The sequence below is a fragment of the Hippocampus guttulatus genome, chromosome 9, assembly GCF_054856545.1.
Source record: "Hippocampus guttulatus isolate MCC_2025c chromosome 9, RoL_Hgut_1.0, whole genome shotgun sequence".
Lineage (NCBI taxonomy): Eukaryota > Metazoa > Chordata > Actinopteri > Syngnathiformes > Syngnathidae > Hippocampus > Hippocampus guttulatus.
This window is the reverse complement of record NC_141269.1, coordinates 9,755,736-9,776,935: the sequence shown is the minus strand read 5'-3', so window position 1 is coordinate 9,776,935 and position 21,200 is coordinate 9,755,736. Positions and strand designations below refer to the sequence as shown.

At 40.5% G+C, this 21,200-nt stretch overlaps 2 protein-coding genes across 3 annotated transcripts in view; both read right to left on the bottom strand.

Annotated features, from left to right (window-relative positions):
* ank2a (ankyrin 2a, neuronal) overlaps positions 1–14,840 on the bottom strand; it is a 90,264-nt gene extending 75,424 nt beyond the window's left edge. The window contains exon 1 of the mRNA XM_086119319.1: positions 14,497–14,840. Coding sequence (XP_085975445.1) covers positions 14,497–14,619 — 123 coding nt within the window. The 5' untranslated portion in view covers positions 14,620–14,840. The remainder of the gene's footprint in view (positions 1–14,496) is intronic.
* Positions 14,841–15,837: 997 nt separating this feature from the next.
* hpf1 (histone PARylation factor 1) lies at positions 15,838–20,508 on the bottom strand. Of its 2 annotated transcripts, XM_086121101.1 has the most exons (9): positions 20,383–20,455; positions 20,094–20,280; positions 19,047–19,230; positions 18,722–18,908; positions 18,503–18,601; positions 17,879–18,032; positions 17,340–17,427; positions 16,818–16,990; positions 15,838–16,134 (listed from the first exon to the last, which is right to left on the bottom strand). In XM_086121101.1, exons 2-9 carry the CDS (start codon positions 20,094–20,096, stop codon positions 16,000–16,002), a joined length of 1,023 nt encoding a protein of 340 aa, XP_085977227.1. In that variant the 5' UTR covers positions 20,097–20,280; positions 20,383–20,455; the 3' UTR covers positions 15,838–15,999. The 2 variants fall into 2 exon arrangements, with proteins under 2 accessions (XP_085977227.1, XP_085977226.1); XM_086121100.1 differs by lacking the exon at positions 20,094–20,280 and having other exon boundaries at positions 20,383–20,508.
* Positions 20,509–21,200: the final 692 nt, after the last annotated feature.

Sequence of the window (21,200 nt, the reverse complement as noted above, 5' to 3'; positions counted from 1 at the left end):
TATAGGGTGCATTCAATGAATGGCAACAAAAGAGGACAGCTCAAAGGAAAAAAATAAAAACAAAAACGCCCCACTGTCAACGTATCAAACCAAACACCACCACCACCTTTCCACCAGGTCCTGCCACACTTTAATTGCTTTGGCCTGAGTACAAAAACAGTAGATATGATTTTCATTGGAAAACAGAGGAAAGGTTGCAAAGGAAATCTGTGAATTTGTGAATGCCCAACTGTGAATACAAAGACAATATGTACTCATTGTATGTGTGAAAGACAGAAAGATGTGCAACGCCACAAACAAGCATCATGCCAGCGGAGGCAAAGATTGACATGATTGAGAAACAGCTGTAATATGTACAACTGTGCAGGATTTGTCAATCATCTAATGAGGGATACTGGATTATACACACAATTCCTGAGTCGATACAAACACTGAAGCATCTTAACTGCAATGCAGTGTCATTAAAATGCAAGCTTAACTGTAGTGTACATTAGGACATATTATGATTCTTGGGTATAAAAATGCCGCTTCTTATCTTCGTGGCTAAAACTAACAGCATCTACTGTTAGTATATTCAGTGAAATCAAATGCTAGTTGCCCTGTTCCTAATTTTGGATGGTTTTGTAAGATTTTTTCCCATGATGAATCAACAAAATTAAAAAGAAAAAAATGAGAGATCAGGAAGTACTTCTTATCAGTGCGCTGTCACTCTGCGTTATCCTCATGGGAAATGCTCATTTGAATCTGATCTCACATAAGGCCCTTGCAGTTGGCCCATATGATAATGTTTAATGTAAACTGTCGTGCTTGAGAACTGATACATAACACAACTTGCATTTCTGCATTGCAACAGTGCATCCGTGTTAAAAGGATAGCATACTTACATACATACAATACGTGGTTGGTATCGATAGAATAATTACATTTTTCTTTATATTGAAAATACTCATAGTTTTAGGTAACTGGTATGACAATGGTGATTTCAGTATTTCAGTTTCGTACTTTTAATTGGACTCCCCCCCCCCCCAAATCATAAAAAAATAAACTAAAATCAACAGTTGAGCAGCACTGCGGAATAGATTGTTTGACCTTCAAAGTTGCCTTTCTCCATAAGCCTGTCGTCGGTGCTCTTCTGTTGAAAAATGCATCAAACAAGCTGTCTGGACTGGGTTTTTGTGATCGATCGAACTACAGCAAATGGTTATTAGATGTAGTCAGAGCAGCTGTGACAGATGAGTTTTACCTGCCGCTTTCGCTCAGCCCTCTCCCGCTGGCGCCGCCGTCTCTCTCTGGCTTTCTGCAGCGCCTTGTACTCTGGATGAAGCTCGAGCTCTCGCGCCTTCTTCAAGTGGGCAGCAGCATGGGCCATGACTATGATTTCCTAACTATGACTGTCTCTATGAATGAATATGTGCTAATAAGTACCAATAACACCTCATGTGTTAAGTATTTTAATCTTAAAGCTCAAGTCAAAAGACAAAAAGCTTTGTGATGTAAATGAATCTGAATTAGATCTTAAGATCACCCTCCCTCAGAAAACTCTTGAGTGAAGCGTCTCCAAAATGACCCGAAGTGGAATATCCAACAAAAGATCCCACTTCAACTCCTCTGGTCCTTTAATTGTATCTCCACAGTCTTTGTAGAAAAATTTTGACGCTCCCACAGGATAACACTGCTGGATTTTCACATCTCAAAACACACGCACACACACACACACACACACATCTAGTTATGCAGAGCGCAAATCAAGCATTTGTGTGTCCAAGCATGAGGGAAGGAAATAATGAGTGAAAAGGAGTGGTGAATGATAACAGTGGGACTCATCCATTCAGTCATTATTTTATCCTCACACACACACACACACACACACACACACACACACACACACACACACACGCGCACACACACACACGCACACACACACACACTCATGCAGGATATGACCCAGTCCAGATGTACAGTACATGAAAACCCTTCTCCATGTGAACAGATGTGGCTTTAAAACATTTGTGTGTGAGTGTGTGTATGTGAAGTGCAGTGTTCAGTGTGTAAGGGGTTTAGCGCAGCTGAGAGCCTACAGTCAAACTACAGCTACAGCCAAAGCTAATCTCTCTACTGTTGTCTCAAAAGCACACATTTAAAAAAATCCTGACAGTGTGGCATGAGAAGGCAAAAGCTTTAATACTATTGGGGGTAATCATTTATTATGGGGGGCCGTCAGGGACAACATTCAGGATTATTTCTCACACACACACGCACAAACACTACTGAAAGTCTTTCTCACAGACGAACGAAACGCTGACATACAATGGCGAAACATTCGCAGGAATTGTGCTGAAACACTCTCACGCAAACAACTGAAACACTCGCACATGCGACTAAAAGGTTTTTACTCACACAATACTGCAAGACTCACTTACACTATTTAAATGCACTCATACAGATTACTGAAAAACATCTTTTGAGTGTGTATGATGTTTAGCACACCCATGCCCACCCACCAAGATGCTCGGCAAGAATGCGTCAAATCTCAAAAGCAGCATCATGGGTGACTCGAACTCCCATGAGTTCCGGCTTTAAGAGTAAAACGGTTGATACATCTCTACAAGGCATCTTCACAGATCGCTTCACTTTTCCAGTATGCATATGTACTGCAAATGGTGTCTATGGCAGCAGGTGTTTCAAGGGTACCATTCAAGCCAGAGTGTGGTGGTGCTGCACGAATAGGCTACAGTAGCATCGTCAAAAATAAAGAGCAAAATAAATACTGCGAAAATTAGGACCCCCCAGCCCCAATGCATTTCATGTAACCCCCCGTAAAGACTGAGCTCTGGGTGGGTCTGTACAAGAGAATTTCAGTAATATTTGTGACTGCAAAAACATTTCAGTTGTGTATGAGTAGAGGATGAGAGTGTATCCAAATTTGAGTAAGGGAAAAAAATGCTAGTATGCTTGAGAACATGGAGGGCTTCCTTTAAAAATGGTATTGTAATCCGGAAGTTGCATAATACAAAACAATTTCATTTACAAAATGAACCCAACCCAATGACTGACACGTCACCAAGCAGGATGAACGCACAAGTTTCTTAATATGACAACTCCTAGTGGTAGTATCAGAGAAGCGATCCTCAGACTGCCTCCTGAACACTAAGGTGGCTGACAAGATACCTTTGGATTCACATGAGTGCTTCTGGCCCTCATATTTGTGGTGAATTGCAGGCGATTGAGTGTGCTGACTCCGCAGCTTCGAAGGACTCTGAAAAATAAATCACTCTAATTGGCTGCTCGTTGTAAGCGAAGCAGAAGCAACAGCAATGCTTCCATCGATGAAAGTACAGGTAGTTTTTTTTTTTACATTACTTGCCCATCTTTGCTTGTCATTGAAGCGATACAAGAGAATCCTACCGCCCCTTTTGATGCTGTAAGAATACATCAAAGGCATATACATACCTGTCAACTTTTCGGAGCGCCAACCTGTATAAACTACCAAAAAAATCCTTATAAAGAGCAAAAAATCCTCATAACATACCAAAGCATTTTATATGTCAAAATAACGGCAGAAAAAAACCCCACGAAATTTTCAATGATATTTATTGTAGATCTCCATAATACAATGTCTGGTTAATGTCTAATCATCATTCTACTTAGTGGCATTACTTTGCTCAGAGTTGTATTCCTGCGTTACTTTTTTCACCTACTCCAAATCATTTGGAGTTGGTGAAAAAAACCCGGAAATTTTCAGAATCCGTATGATTTGTGCGATACGGCCATATACGTAAGATTCACCACAAAATCCGTATCAACTATGGCTAAACCGTATGAGTTGACAGGTATGCATATAGGAAAGGAGGAGGGAGCAGAGGGTGAACTTGGGTAGTACACGGTGTTTTTCTATGAGCCAGCAGAGATGATGGCGCATACCACTCAATCTGCAAAGGGGGGGGGTGCAAACAGTTGACAAGCTCTACTGGCTTGCCGACATCGTCAACGACGGGATACCCCGCAGCCCTCTCCACCCTCGCGAGTGGGTAAGTGGATCAGTCCACATCTCAACTACATTGCACTCTCCACACGCCACTGATGGAATACGATTTGACAGGTTGAGTGTATGTGTGCGCGCCCGTGAATAATGTACATGTGTGTCAAATCCTTGCCAAACTGTCCAATTATTGTTTAAAGTTGTAGTCAACAAAACAACATGTCATAAATCTTGACTGGCATCAATATGGTGACTCACTCCACGATTACCTGCCATTACTGTATGCTGGATTTGCGCAAGGCATACACGAGTTATGAACTTTTCTATGGAGGAGAGCTGGACCTTTAGCACCTCCTGCTGGTGACATTAAATGCAGGCATATGCAGTGTGTGAGCATATCTTGAAAAAGCTCAGCAGCGGTTTAATAATACTGTAATGTTCACCAACCTTGCAATTAAATGTATGTTTTCAATGTATATATAACAAATCCATATCAACTTTCCGTTCTGACCAAGGCACCTGCATGTCTTTTTATCCCAACTTGAATGCATCACATTTTTGTTAAGCATACTTGACAATGATTATCAAAATTGACCGATTTAAAATGTGATTAAATGCAGCCACAGTTACTGTAACGCCCGTCTCGTACGCACATTTCCCTGAGAAAAATCAATAAACGGGTCGATTAGCATGTAAACTGATCTTAAAATAGTGCCAGTAGATTGCTGTATGTGTTTTAGGAGGAGGCGGGAGTTGGGTGACACATCAGGACCAGTATCTCTTTGGTTCAACGATTGTTCAACAGGGGAGGAAAAAGCTACATACAGGTACAAATAGTTTTTCAGATTCATATAAATAGTCTCTGCGTGTAAAATAAACGTTCTCTGTGTCTGCATCAAGCACTGCTCAATGTCTCTTGGTGATCCATCCTTCCCATTGCACTGCTATCGCGAGGCAGTGGCATTTAGGAGAATGGATACGGTAATACACAAAGGAGACACACTCACTGGGTTTCCCTGCACAATCAACTGAGATCCAACGCAAATTCTGTCTTGACAAAGATAATAAATGCTAATAAATAAATACCGATACTTTGTTTTGGATAATCAATATTTTCATTGCAGTATGCAGGTCACAGCAGAGCAATATTAACTTCATACGGGTCAATTTCTTTCAGCAAACTTTGCAAACAGTGGGATCTCAGTTTCAGTGGTTGTAATGGTAACGGAGTGTACACGGCAAGTGTCTGTGTCCAATTTAAGATCATTATACCTTCACAGAGTATGTGTGAGTAGCTACTGTACATAATAAACTCTTGATCCTGTTGTAAGGGGTTAACACATTTGTGTCTGCTGTCTACCTTTTGTAAAGGGTTTTAATTAAGGCTCTACGGACAGAACTAAAACGTGTGAAAGTCAGATTGCGTGCTCTCATCCACACCCCAATTTTCATGTATAGATGGTAGGATAGAAAACTACAATGCATCTACAGTCAGCGTTTTATGGGACTCGTGCTGCCACTTAGTGTTGGATATTTCCACAATCCACTATCTGGCAATTCAGCACTACTGCAACAATGAAACCCCCCCAAAGCGCAGACACATTCACAACAACATTCACACATGCAGAGAGTGCTCCATCACCAAGTAGCAATCTAACTTCAACTGCCTTTAAGCATCTTGCGGGGCTATTTTTAGAACCTTCGTACCTGAACTAGAATAAACCTTCAGCCTGCATAGTGAGGAGGAAACAAGCAGATTGTTGTGCATTGCAATTAAGAATCATCCACTGTATTTATGATGCATATCCCTGATGTTTTTATGACTGTTGTTTATGATACGTCCTCCAGCTAATGGAGGTGCAGCTCTGACTCATGGCCATCCGACAGCATTACAATGCATCCATGATTTAATGGAGGGAGGTGCTCGCTTTGAGACTGCTCAGTTAGATATTGAGAAGGCCGTGCATTTTGTAGGACGACAACACTCAACACTCACCACTGCTCCCTTCACTGGAGATGCTACTTTTCATTAGTTCTTACATTGGTTTGGCTTCAGGGAGGCATAACGTTAACCAGGTTAAGTTGCTGAGAGCAAGACACTAACATGCAAAAAATGATGTGAAAAGGTTTGCCATATTTGATAGCATCCCTTCAGGAAAGCAAGGAAGCACAAATCATTTTCACTGCAAAAGGTTATATACCGGTATTCATGAACATTTTTTTTCTTTTGCACCCATCACAGCAAGCAAAAACACTCCATGTGCACATGCATCAACTACAGAGCGTCCTAATGGAAACAAAACTCCCAATAACGAAGATAACATTCTGCATTACACAATCTGTGCTGGAGACAGAAGAGCGCCCACAACGAATTTACACGCAGACACAGTTTGTTCTCTCCCCTCAGGATATTGATTGTGAGCTTCAGCTGAACCCTGCTGCATCATATGACTGATGCCTGATTCCAGAATAAGATAGAACCGCATCGTACCAGTCTTAGTGTGTGTGTGTCTCTCGGCCTTGCACAAAAGCTGATTATTGCCAAAATCGTCAAAAGTTATCGAGGTGGAAAATACTCTGCATATAGGTTCACTAGATGTTGAAGTCATTTATTCATCATACTACTATGGTGGTAGACCACGGACTATATGTGTGTGTGTATATATATATATATATATGTATGTGTGTGTGTGTGTGTGTGTGTGTTCATTACTTCTTTACTTTTTATGAAGGTTTAGACCCTGGATCGGACTTTTAATATTTTTATTATTCTGAATGAGAGCATGGACGGCAAACTCATTTTCTTCACAGGCCACATCATAGTTATGGTTTTCCGCAGAGGGTCATTATGACTTTAAACCCATATAAATGTATGATCCCTCGTATCATATTTTTTTTCTCAGTAAAGCTTGAATTGTTGTTTCATTTAATTCGCCAAACAGACGATTTACCCATGCACCACAGTGGGTATACTGTCCTGGGTGTGGCAATGTTTGTGTGCAATTTGCAAGAGGAGGAAGGCCCCTCACAGCGATGATGTCACACTAGTCCAGACTCAGTGATCAATGACTGTCAAGCTCTTTTATGGGAGAAATTCTTGTAAATATTGGTCGTGACTAAAACACAAGCCTCTCAATTAAGTCTGCTCGAGCCAAAAAGACCAACACACTTTTGATTACAGATAGTAACGGATGTAAGCCGTCACAGATATGATGTAAATGTCATTTTTCAGGCCTCTCATATCTTTAAAAGGTCAAGGCCGTAAAGCATGCAAGAAACCAATTCACTGAATCAAATCTACTGGAATACCACGTGGGACATGAACCCTCATGGGACCACGCCCGAATGCATGGTGTGTAACAACATGGAGACCAGGCTGGAGGGGAAAACTCAGCGGTCTTGAAACCTTGATGGAGGCCCCTGGGGAAAATGGGTGGGAGGGGGGATGGAAGGGGGGTATTTCGTCTAAAAGACCACACCCTGTAGCAGCCAAGTCATGCTTAGGCAAGTGCAGACACACTTTGCGAAACACGATGGATGACATTACAGTATCAGAAACACGATGTCCTTCAGTGTTATTGCTGTTAAGTAAACAAGGCTTCCCGGCGCACATGCGGATGAGCAGCAGTCTTCCAGGCAGAGCATCGCATTAACTGATTGTTTTTGCTACATCGACAGCAGAGTATCGTCTAGAGCACTCTACCAAATCTATGTGGTCAAATGTGCAACATAGTGTACACAGATTTCTTTTTTTTTTTTACATCCATTCCTCACTTCCTCGAGTAATACCTGATTCAAGAAGTGTTCGATATAACATGCCACAAACATGCAAGTGTAACCAATACCCACAAGGTGTTTTTGGGCTTCTGTAGTTGTTATATTGATAGTCGACTTTATCGTTCTGACCTACTGTTTGTATGCAACATTATTTGAAAAAGAGAGACTATATTCCCATCTGAACGCTGACCTCATCTGGCGTGAGCTCAGTAAATTTATTGAAGCATGAAGTGATTTCACCTGCAAGTTGAATGTATCAGAAATAGTCAAGCATGTGACCTAATACTCACTGCAGCAGCAACGGCACGGCCATACCCAGAAGCCTGAGTCAAGCGTTAACACACACACACACACACACAACACAACACACACACACACACACACACAGGAAAAGGGTTCATGCAGGCAATTAGTCAGACATAAGAGAAAAGCTGGACAGAATAGAAATATGGGCACTTCATCTTTCCAATAGATTGGTTGAAGGCTGACTAACCACGATGGGGTTGCTCTGAGGTTCTGATGGAAGGCTTCAAACTGCTTCTAAGCTTCTGAGAAGTCCATTGATCACAAGCCACGCCTTTCTATCTTTCCGCTCATCTCCAGCAGGATACACAATGCAAAGGCCATGATGAATAATTAACATCTAAATGTGTCCAGCTGCCGCAGGTCAAAAAAGACTTGGCCTCTACACTGTAAACCCGAATGTTAAAAAATATTAATTAAAACATTTGAGTGCACAGTACTCAAATTTTGACAAAAAGTAGTATTGACTTAACTATGTCAAAAAATACAAGTTGGATATAATCAAAACATTGAAGTTCAGAGAACTCAAAGCTTTGGAGTAACCGATCAAAAAATATAAATTGGATATAATCGAAACATTGGAAGTTCAGAGAACTTATAGCTTTTGAGTAACCGTATCAAAAAATATAAGTTGGAATTGGAATATGACAATCTCCGCTGTCTGCTTTGTTGATGTTCCATTCAGTATATCCTCATCGCTCACAGAGGTGCTCAATAAGTTCGTGTTTTTAAATGAGTTTTTGATTTAGGGTGTGTTTGTTGAAATGAACAGTCTTTACTCTAAAAAGCATAAAAATTAGGCCAACCGTAATTTAAGATGCTTCATTCCAAACATTCATGAGAGGGTGAGTAAGATGACATCATACATATAGTTATAACTAGGTCACCTAAGATATCGTAGTCATGAAGTATACAGAAACAGCCAAGAAGACAGCTCATGTTCCAGAGTGACATGATGGCATTTGTATCCAAATATAAAGAGGCAGATCCTCTGGAAAGATTCCGGACTCTAGACAGGAATACGATTCCACTTCCAATAGCCACCGGACACTTATAAGAAAACAGATTAACATGATATGGCTGTTGCAGCACATTGCGTCAGATCTGGCTCCAGTCTGCTTGAAGCTTTGAAATTTCAAATTCAAACATCATCCCATATACCCCCAAATACTTCCCATCTTGAATTTTATCAAATTAATAACCCATAATATGCAAGACTCATCCAAAGTAGTGCCAGTTTCCCTTCATTGATCTGAGATGGGACACCATATTCAAGTGAAAAAGAGAAAATGTTTTGAAATTAGCCCACAAAGTAAAATTGTCAATAGAACCTTGTTGCATACTTTGACTTGATGAAAACCGTCCGGTCCCGATTGTCTTAACGTAAAGCTGACGGACACATGATGAAATTGCCTCCTTGAGAGACTTAATCAGTCAAGGTTACACTGTTTTTTAAGCTTTCCATATCATCTTATATCTGATTTCTATTCTACATGCACCTTAATCACATCTGTTCCAGTGCTGGAGGCCATCCGTTCATGCACTTCAGTGGTTCCTTTTTTTTCTGAGAGACTATTTTATTGCTCTTGTAAATACAACTATGTTAATGTGTGTGTATATGTACATGTGTATATTAGACAGAAACCACAACCTGGCAAAAATCCATGGATGAGCTGAGGAACGTATGAAGTGAAGAAGTGATGGATGAATTGGAAAGCAAACCAGAGACAAAAACAAATTAAGGGTCAATTTATAAAAAAGGTCAAGTGACAATTGGCACCGAAAGGAAGTGAGGATAATCTGTGACAAGAAGAGCAGCAGGTAAAAAGTGCATTTGTTGAAGGAGGAGCTATTTTCAAAAGCGTACTCAGAGAAAAACTTTGCTTCCTACCAAGAAAGAAATAGGTCAAGCTGTCTAGTCGAAAAAACATCTTTAAATATTCGACTAGGAGGCGGCAAGCAAGCCCTTCCTATCTGGAGAATCAGAATCTGTATCAAATGTTGCAAGATTGCAATCATCCATCCTTCAGGCCTTGCATCCGGCACGACAGTCATTCATCCATCCACACATTCGTCCATATTCTCTGTAGTTTTTACACCAAGTACCACTGAAAAGAAATACTTCTGCTCTGCAGGTACCACCTTTTTGACCTACTTTTAACTGCAGTGGCGTACTAGGCCTAAGTGTCCATCAAAACGAGAAAGAGATTTTATTCCGAAAACGGGATATTATTGGAAGTCACTGGAACATTATGGACAGTTTGAACATTAACAGTGCAATAAAAAAGTATTTCAACAATGATCCAAATGGTATGCACATAAGTTAAATACAAATTGTACCTCAATAAATATTGAAAAACAAAATATGTAAAGACTAAATGCAACTTAAAACATTAACTACAACTGAAGTGTACTGTGTGTAGGCAGCGTTTGTCCTCTGATGGGTTGAGGGTGAGGTCATTCAACACAGTTATTATGTTTAAGGGAGTAGGAAGAAGTAAAAAACTTATCTAGTCCTACCCCGTTATGTGTTTATATCTAATAAATTATGGTGAAGGCTATGACAGTTGACTTTGGGCAAGAGCAGGGTATAAACAGAAGAAAAGCACCTTGTGAGGTAGACTTGCTCATCATCTTTAGTGTTTTTTTTTCCAGATTATAGCCACAAACTGTCATTTTTAACATACTAGATAATGAGCATGTGAACACCAATTACCGACCAGATTTAGGAAGAAAAGTATAGGGGGAGGGGGATCTCTTCATCAATTAATTACCAGTCAGGCATTGGACAAAATCCCTTAATCCCCGTTGAATCTAAAATGTTCATTTTATCAAGGCATTTTGGCCGATTCTATTCCTTCCAATTTCTATTAGTTTGGCAAAAGCCCTTCGGGGTTCCGTCTGCACATTCTACACAGAGAGGACTGCGAGGATGATTTTTGTGGGAAACAACTATGGCTGCAACTAATGCTTATATTGATTAGCGATTCATCTGTCGATAATTTGGGGGATTAATTGGATCGAAAAATTAATTTCCAATCCTTTATTTAAAAGCAAGGCATAATTTAACATTGACAGAGAAGAAAATGGGCAAACATAACACAATAACACATTATGACTCAGTTATTGGCTCGGTCTAGAAAATATCAGAAAATGCTGTTGGCAAAAAATGTTGATCACTGTTTTCCAAGGTAAAAGCAGATAACATTGGAGAACATTTTTGAAAACATAAACTCTGTTGTGTGAGATTTTTATGCTGATTAAAACTAGAATTGGCATGCTGATTCCAAAATTGCAGTCAGTTTTTTTTCCAGTACACTTTTTTTATTCTCCATAGTTTTCCTACAAGAGCCAAAAAGTCCACTGATTAACTGTATTTGGACTTGGCAGCTGATTACGAGTGGACTCATCTACAGCAGTATGATCAATATTTGCAAACAGAAAGCTAACATAGCAGGGATCAAGAGGATTATTGCCGGCTTTTCTCTTTACCTTGTAACCATGGTTTCATTTTGTTTTATGCTCTTTATGAAGTTGTCAAAGCTTGTAAACTTTCAATTTCAGTGTTTTATTTACACACAAACACATTTCTTTGTTTGTTTTCCCCTGAGGATTCTATAGCTCACAAACTTTATATGATAGAGAAAAACTGATATCGGTTTTGGATTCTGTACCTGAAAATTAGTTAAAAACATCTAACAGATCTAATTACACAAAAATTGAGTTCCCGGATATAATCAGTCTGCTTTCACAGAGGCCAACAGACAGCACCAAAATAATCACTGTGTTGAGAAACTGAAATGTGGATTTGGACAATTCAAAGTTCGGCAAACAAGCAATATTATGATTATTCGATTGTCAAAACAGTAGCAGATGAATTTGATAATCAATTTGGTGTTGATCAATCAATCAATTGTGGCACCTCAAGATAAAACCTTTTCAAACACAAGCTTGAACTCAGATATTGTTGTCTGTTCCCGAAAATTCAACATATAAAAGGCACACACACTCGACCGAGATGAAGCTATCTGTCTTTGGGACACGGGGCTGCATCACACTGTTTCCACATCGCCATTCTTCTTTCCACTGCTGCCTGCTATTGTTACAATGAGTGATGACTGCATTCATTTTATTGAACCAGCTCTGCCCTTTCACAGGCGTTGCCTTGTTTACTCTCATGTTCTCCTGCACCTGAGACCTGCATCCTCACAAAACTCTTGTCACCTTGCAACATCATCACATTCACACCGAAAATAGACAAACTCGAAACTCAGACAGCAGAAGGCGTCGAATTAGAAACGTCAACATTCTCTGGGTCGCATGTGTTAAACTCACGCAACTCAAGCGCGGCATCATCAAAAAGCTAATGATCTTTCTTAGCTTTCCAAAGATATGTAAACCACTGTTACTCATGAAATCATTATTACTCTTTACATTAACACCCCAGATATGTAGAGGGAGATATGACACGCCCCCTTTGACCTGTGTGCCGATTATGCAATTGACGAATCAGAGGTCAGAATTTGGGGGTCATAACTGTCATCGCAACAGTTACTTTGCTCGCGTTCATGGGGTGGTTTATTCAGCGAATTCTAATAATTTATAATGATTGATGATGTAGAATTATGAAATGAGTATGAAATTAACAAAAAGGAATCATTAATTGGGTCATGGGTGTGTTGGAGCCAATCACGGTTGGCCGAGTGGGAGATGTGGGTACACACTCGACTGGTCACCAGCCAATCGTAGGTCACATGAGGAAAAATAACCCTTCACACTGAAATTCACACCTAAGAATAATTTCGATTCTTGAATAAAATCAAACATGTATATTTTTGGGATGTCAGTAGAATTAATGCTAAGAACGAGGCTTAAGGGAAAAGTTGTTGCCCCGTTCATTCATTAAGGTGCCAATCTGACTGGAGTGCCTTTTACGGCAACTGTAAGAGGCAAAAGCAGCTTATTGCTGGATCATAAACGAGACTTGTGCTTCCATCAAGCATTACATGTTTTCAGTTAAAAAAAAAAAAAAAAAACTTTCTACAAACAGGTGCCAAAAATTAAATGTCTTGTTTTGGCCCAAAGGAAAGGGGCTAATTGTGTTCATGAATACCCATGATCACATGGTTGGGTCTGTTCGGGAAAGCTCATCAACACACCATTTTCTTCCCTCTCTGGAAAGGTGGAGCTAATCGCAACTGACGACTTACGATCTGGATTGGTCTGCCACATAAAGGGACAGAATTTCATTTGCACCTAAAGTAAGTGAGTGGGGTATCTATCCCACGCTGAGTGCACCAAAGTCAGCCATGTGCACAACTACTTTGGTGAATTTGCCACTTAATTTCCGTTTGACAGTCAGAATGGGAGAAACACAAAATGTAACTCTTCGCATGCAAAGATTGCCTTCTCGTAACAGCAACCAACCAAAAGAAAGAAATGAAGACAAAATACTGGCTAACCTACAATGACGGCTGTCGACATGACACACTCAGAAAAAAACAACAAAAAAACAGTTTGAGTTGCATTGGCCTGTCACTGAGGTGGAAGCCTTTAAAGCAGTACAAGCATGCACATTTTATGGCCATGAAAAAGGGACAGACATTTTCTCTGATGTCCAACAAATGAGTGTGTATTTTCTGCCACTGTGCCACACTATTTACACAGCTGATGTCGCTAGAAAAAGTAATTTAAAAAAGCAAGCTGAGAACCGAAAGTCTGAAAACAACAAAACAAAAAACGATGGTGGGTGACGACGCGAGCAGACTGCACAAAGGTGGCTTCAGGTATTATTAGCTCCAAAAGGAAATGAAAATGTTAATTTTATGGTGCATGCTACATCGGGAAGGCTGAATGAAATCATATCAATTAATATTTCAAGGCTTTTTATACTAAAGTCTCCTGATCACATCCAAGTAAGTGAGCTCAGTGGCCCCACCCAGCAATGATGGGGTAGTAAAGTGTGCTTAGCACTACAGTCCATTACTGAAATCACATTAGTGTCAGGCAGACGCATAAGAGGTGGACAAACATCCAGTCAACTGCCTTACATCACCAAGTAAAAACACATGACGACACCAGGTCCTCCAGGCTAATTATATGTTGACATTTTATATAATGCAGGTCTTGTTTAGACGCAAATTCAAGATGCGAGTATCTCATATTGACTTGATGAGGTCTGGGAGCGTCAATACAGGCCTTGTGTTGTTGACAACTCACTCGGTTACCTCTGACACTCCCCCTGATGCACAATCAAGCACTCATCAACACAGTAGTTGTTTTCAGTGTAAAGAAGCTTCTCCACATATGGTAAATAATATTGCAACATCTGGGTGGCGGTGTAGGTGAGCTGCGCAGATGTGAGAAGACACGGCAACGCCTATCACTGCTGCCAACTCAGCATCACTGAGCGGTCCCACGGACCGGATGACACCCACCTGCCGTATTCGGCTCTGGTGCAGCGGCGGCGGCTGTCCACCTTCCGGGGACGTGTTGTTCGAGGCTAGTTTAAGGTCGGAGCCGCCGCCCCTGGAGAGAGTGTCTTCGGGGCTGCTGGACATTCTGTTTGGCTGCAGCTGGTAGCGACGCGGTCAAAAGTCGAGGAATGGCGCGGGGGGGGTCCTTTAACCGGTCCAAGATGGATGTTAGTGGGATGGCCTCAGAATCCACTCGGCTCGGGGGTGTTCATCCCGTGGCGATGTGAGTAGTCTGTGATGATGGAGGGCAAACGCAAGTGTTGTTTTAAAAGGCAAGCGAGTGCTTCCTGTGTTCATGGGATGCTGCTCTGTCTCTTGAGCGCGTGTGGCGAGAACGCGCCTCTGACGCGCTTCCCTGAAACGCTGCAGGATCGATGCTGCGTTCAAGGCCAATCGGGAACTCCGGAAACAAGCAAAAACAACTAACAATTTAAAACACTATGCATCGCTCTCAAAATGCATCTTGTCTTTTTCCCTTTCCTAAAAACTACACAACGTTATTATAGCAAAAAACAATCAGAATCCTTTGCCAAATGCATGGCGGGGTTACACGATACTTTTAAAATAGGAGTTTGTGTAATTTACCTATTGACGATGGCTCTAAACGCATCGACGTGCAGGACCCATGGCATTCTTGTTCTGCTGAGGGTGCCTCCACCCCTCGTATATTCCACTGCAGTGTCATGGAAGGAAAAGTTAATTTGTCGTTTAGTGTCTTTAAAAGCCTTTCAAAACCATTTTTACTGAACAGAGATTCATAGGTGGTAAGTACAACGGAGTTCGGCAAGCTATAAAAGCTCACTCACTATGTCCTTACGCTCCCACCTTGGCCTGGGTCCCTACGGAAAGCAACAGATTTAATGAAGGCTAACAGGAAATAATACTAAATCAGTCTTGGGTAGTAGAGCAGGTGTTCTGACAAACTGTTGTTTTAAATAAAATAAAAAATCCGGTTTTCATTAAGTCACACAACCTAGAACTTAAAATGGCAAATGATCGTTTTATATAGTTTGGATCGATCTGTCTAGGTCTGCATATTACGTTAAACTGTAATTAATTCTAACTTCAGTTGCAGACGTGTTTTGAGAGAGTCATTCACTTACCTTTATAACTGTGTGACACTGCCCCCTGACTCTTCCACATGGGATCACAATCATTCATACGAATGACGACGTCTTCAAATTATGCAAGGCATGTGCGCGATAAAATGATGTCACTCTACAAAGGAAACGTCGATATATTGCAATGATCATATGACATAAATCTATAACAGATTATTAAGAAACAAAGGCAGGACTGATGTTAAAAATATAAAAAATACTTTATTTTACATTGGGAAAAAAAATGAACAAACGATTAATAACAGCAGCACCAATACAACCAGGGTTGACGAACGTTGACACACATGGGATCACATGGAGGGGAAATATTATCAATTGAAATTGTGATGTGCTCATGACAGATTTAGCAAGATGAGAGCTGGTCCAGATTGTCATGGCTACGGCTGGTGAGGTGGGCCTCCAGAATCTCTATAAACAAATTCCTTTTTAGTAAATTGTAGGCCATGGGTAGGAGTTGCTTGACAACCTTGTGGAAGTACTATTGGAGAAAGAGGAGACAATTAAGACACACGTTTGACCAGAATTTGTCACCATGTTGTCGTCATTAATCCTGAAGAACAAAACTCAACTCAAGCGAGGAACAATAAACATGGCCAGGGAGCAGATCTCAATTGCCTGTAGAGGTACAAAGTTTTGAGAACTTATGTAATTTTAAATTGTCCAAATTCTCCGAATTAAGCGTCTCAACAATATAAACCAGGGGTAGATAACTCTGGTCTGAGAGAGTCGCTGTCCTGCCTGTTTTGAACACACTTGATTGAAATGATTATTAACAAGCTTCTACGGCGGCTCTCTAAGACCGGAGTTGGCAACCCCCGGTATATGTTGTCAAATTGATGTTGGCCTCCATGAAAGCAGACTGATTATCTGTCAAAAAAAAAAAAAAAATGCAAGCATCAGCTTTTACATCGGAAAACATTTTTGCCCATTTTCTGACATTATCCGGATTACATCAGTAACTTAATCATAATCAATTCATCCATCCATCTTGTTTGTGCATTTTCTGATGTGAAATAATGTCCTGTCTTAGAAACAGGACATTCTTTCGAAAACTGTTTTTAATCCGAATCATCGATTTTTCGACAAAATAATCAAGAGATAAACCTATTATTAGAATAATCGTTTCCTAATGACATACACATTGTATTACACACTACTTACGTGGGATCCGAAACAGAAAAGGTCCACTCCGAGTTCATAGCCCATGCCATAATCACATTCATCGTTGGCAAACTGAACAAACGTGATCATCTCCTGAAGAGGCCGAAAGGCTTTGACGCGCTCTTCATCATTCCGAGCTTCTGCAATGGCCTTGCAGATCTTTTTGAGAGCAGCTGGATGCAGAATAAAGAATAATTGATCAGAAGCAACAAATAAATCACAAATACCGAAGGACACCAGGATCCTCTATGTTGGCAGTTTTAAGAGTACAGTGGAGCCCGCATACTTTCAGTTTGTTAACCGTGCCTTTGCATATTTGTCTTTTTTTTGGTGGGAAATGCATTCTGAATTTTATTAGTGTTTTTGATGGATTTGGGTTTTTTTTTTGGGGGGGGGGGGGTTACTTCAATGAGGGAAATTAATTTAATCTAGGGGTGAACAGAGTTATGAGCTTGGTCACGGAACAAATTGAACTCAATTAAGGTGACAATGTATTGATTATGTATGTATATATAGACTGACCATCAGTTTCTGGAAGTTCTCGGTATCCCACATCATTCTTGTCAACAGGTACAACAATACCAGCACCGTGGAAGGTTCTGGCGACAACCTAGAGAGGATTTAATATGTCATTTCGGCAGATCATAAAAGTATTATTTTGAGGGTGATCCTCAGGGGTTGTTGCACTTTAATTTTATGTGATAATGTTCCCAATATCCCATGGAAAGACAGACACGGCTACACTTAACTTGCTTATGCTAAACATATAGAGGGCTCCGTCCTTTTAGCAATTACCTACAATGCACTACCGGCGGCCATATTGGAGGGCTGTTATAAACAAGCCATACATGAAGTCTATCCGTGTATGGCTTGTTTATAACAGCCCTCCAATATGGCCGCCGGTAGTGCATTGTGGGTAATTGCTAAAAGGACGGAGCCCTCTATACTCCACTAACAAGTGCGGATATCAGAAATGCATTTTGAAAAGCATAAAAAGAGGACATACAGTCAGCAGAGTAATAGTACGAGTGAGGTTACACGTCTAACTTTGGGGGAGCTACCTTCTTGTCCCGCTGCTTCATGCCTTTGGTCTTCTGCTCTAGAGATAAGTTCAGAGTCTCTGCTCGCTCACTCAGCCTTGCCTCCAAGCTTTCTAAATCTTCTTCCTCCGTTTTCTGCCTGCCCTTCTCCTTCTTTTTCCTTAGCAGGAACAGGCTGTCAAGCAGTAAAACATAGTAGTTCAATGAGTCACTTGACTTACACAAAGAATACAGATAGTATTTTTGTACAATTTTGTTGCGTTTGCGTATTTATTCAGCACAAAAAACAAAAAAACAAACAAACAAAAAAAGTGCAAGAAGAGAACGAAGCTGAAAGGGCCTGCAAAGAATTCTCCTCCCTTCGGACAATCACCCTCAACCCCTATCAAATACATTTGTGATGAACTAGAACAGAGATTGAGAGAACACGGACCCTCACCAATGTTCTTCCGACGAGCTTTTTTTAGCACCATAAGTATATTTTTGCCATTTCCACAGCCTCTAGTTTCATGAGCTGCTTACACTGTTTTCTACAAATTAATAACTTGATTTAATCGATTACAACTTATTGGATATGTCCCTAAAACGAGAAATGTGATTTGGTCCACCGAATGCAAGCATGGAATGAGCTCTGATAGTACTTACTGGACAGCAGCAAACACGTTGTCTCCCATCGGTGTTATAGTGCAACCCTTCTTGGCTTCATTCTCCCCAACAAATGAGGGGAGGGAGTCTGGATTATCTCTGTTAAAAGTTTGAAGAAAAAACGAACACAGTGACCAGTGACCAAAAATAGTCTCTTCTGAAGACTTATTAAAAGAGATAGATTGACAATGGAGTATTAGATGGTGTATGTTTTGGTACCTGTAGTAGCCGATGTGATGCTGGCTTTCTTCACTACCCTGTAAAATGGTCTGGAATTCTGGTGGGTCGTAGAAATACCTCCAGTGAAGGTGGAAGTTAGGAGAAGCATTTTTGCAGTGTTGGTGAGCTCCAGCCAAGATGTCAAAAGGACCAACTAGCTGTAAACCAAGTGTGTCTTTCAGGGCACCTAGAAAACAATATTGTAAATAAGTGATCCATTAGTTGATATTCATACTGCAAAGATGATACACGCACGCACGCACACACGCACACACACACACACACACACACACACACATTGGTGAACAAATAACGATGGGCTCACCACAGGGGTTGTCTGGGCAAAGCTCCTTGCACAAATCCCAGAAATGGTACAGGTCATCAGGCATATGCAGTTTGTAGAGCTGCAGTATCTCGCCGCGTTGCTGTTGAGACACCTTGGACAGGGGCGCTGCCGTGACATCATCAGGACACAGTTTCTTCACCTCTACATTGCCTTCTCCCGACTCCTGACAGAAACATTGAGAAATTGTAATCAAATATGTGCCAACATAACAACAGAAGTAAGTGGTGCTCTTTAGTTGGTGTCTTCAGTAGAGTTTGCTGTGAAATTGTCTGCTGGAGTTTCGTCTTTGTTCTCATTCTCATGTTTTGGCAATTTACTAGTACTAAAGTAACTCTTCTTCGCAGCATATCTTGCAATCATTGCATTTTGCATCTTACCTTGTTACAACTGAAAGGTTTTGGCAATTTACTAGTACTAAAGTAACTCTTCTTCGCAGCATATCTTGCAATCATTGCATTTTGCATCTTACCTTGTTACAACTGAAAGCCGTTATTGGATACAACAAATCTATGTTATCCAAATGGAGAGTTAATTTTTAGTTCTGGGACCTCTTCAACACATATATTCCTCTTTTTAACTGCATTTTTTTCAAGCACTGCTGTGTCAAGAGAAGCATGTTCTGGGACAAAGCAATACACTTCATGAGTGAAGAAAACACAGCTGGGAACTCCGTGGTTTCTCAAAACACAGTATACAGACTAGAACACATCCATCAGAATGTACATTAATTAAAACAATCTTTTACAAAGCTCATGCTCGGTTGTTTACTCAAGACATGGCTGTCGAAATTCGCCAAAACGGAAAAGGCTAAAGCATATGACGTTACGGCGGCATTATTATAATTGAATGAAACGAATACTGTTTCACATTTTAAGTTGTGAATAATAAATAATAAACAATCAGAAAATGCTTTGCGGACCCTGGTGGCTCATCATTATGATAGAAATCATTGCAGCTTTTAGCAAAGTGTATTTGATTAGTTTTGCACCTTAGCGGCGTACACAACATTTAGTAACTCATACCTACCATGCATTCTTGTTGAGCTACACCGTGCACGAGTCAGACAAGTCAACAATCACCGTGAAAAGGTGACGCCATATTTTTTCTCTGTTTTTGCCCAAGCGTCCGCTCTGTGCGGTGCTGCTGCTGCCATGTTGTTGCACCGCTGTCCAGACAGCATGCCAAAGAACCCGAACACGAAGCACTTTGCAACCTATTCGAAACGCCGTGTGAAACAACTCTAAAGCTTGAATATCACTTCTTGAATCAGTATCCGCGTGTACAAAGGAACACGGTTGGGGTAGCGAGAATTTACCTGAATGGATTTGGACTTTCTTTTTGCGCGCCCTGTCATTTTTTTCCCCCTGTCGCTGGAACGAGTTCTTCCTCGACGGAATATAATATGCTGCCACTTCGCCAAAGCAAAATGAACGACTGTCATCTAGAGGACAACGTGAGCTAATGAATACTGTATGTATAAAACCAGTGCAACTACAGTACCCTACAGTTGTCATCACATAGGTTATTTACATTTACAGGATTAAAAGATACAAAATAATATTTTTATTGTGTATTTCATTTGTAAACTATTTACTGTTTAATAAATACAAGGACATGCTAACCAGTCAACCACCGTGCCACTGAGGAGTACAGTGTAAGCCTAAATAAAATGTGTATCTATAAGTACTAAGTACAGTATACAGTAAAATATATATGTTGCAACTGCAATATACACAAACTATCATCAAAACAAGCAAAATAATACACAAATATAGATACTTCTTTACACTTAACGTCCTTAATTGTACCTAATATTGTGGCTCTTGACTTCACTAACTAACGTGTAGAAACGTCAGTCTAACTTTTGATCTTGCTTGTATGACATAATTTACTGACACATATACGTTATAGAAATTCACAAGTCCCCCTGGTTCACAATACGGTCTCTGTAAGGGGAGCAAGCAAGTAATGAAAACTGATCTAACTGCAGTTGGAAATAAATTGCTTACTTGTCACTATGAGGCAACCTTCTGGATATTCAAAGAATGAAAAGTCAGAGAATCCCTGAGTCAAATGAGGTCATTTTTAAAAAATCAGGATACGGATTTCTCGGCAATCAGTTATTTCAAGGCG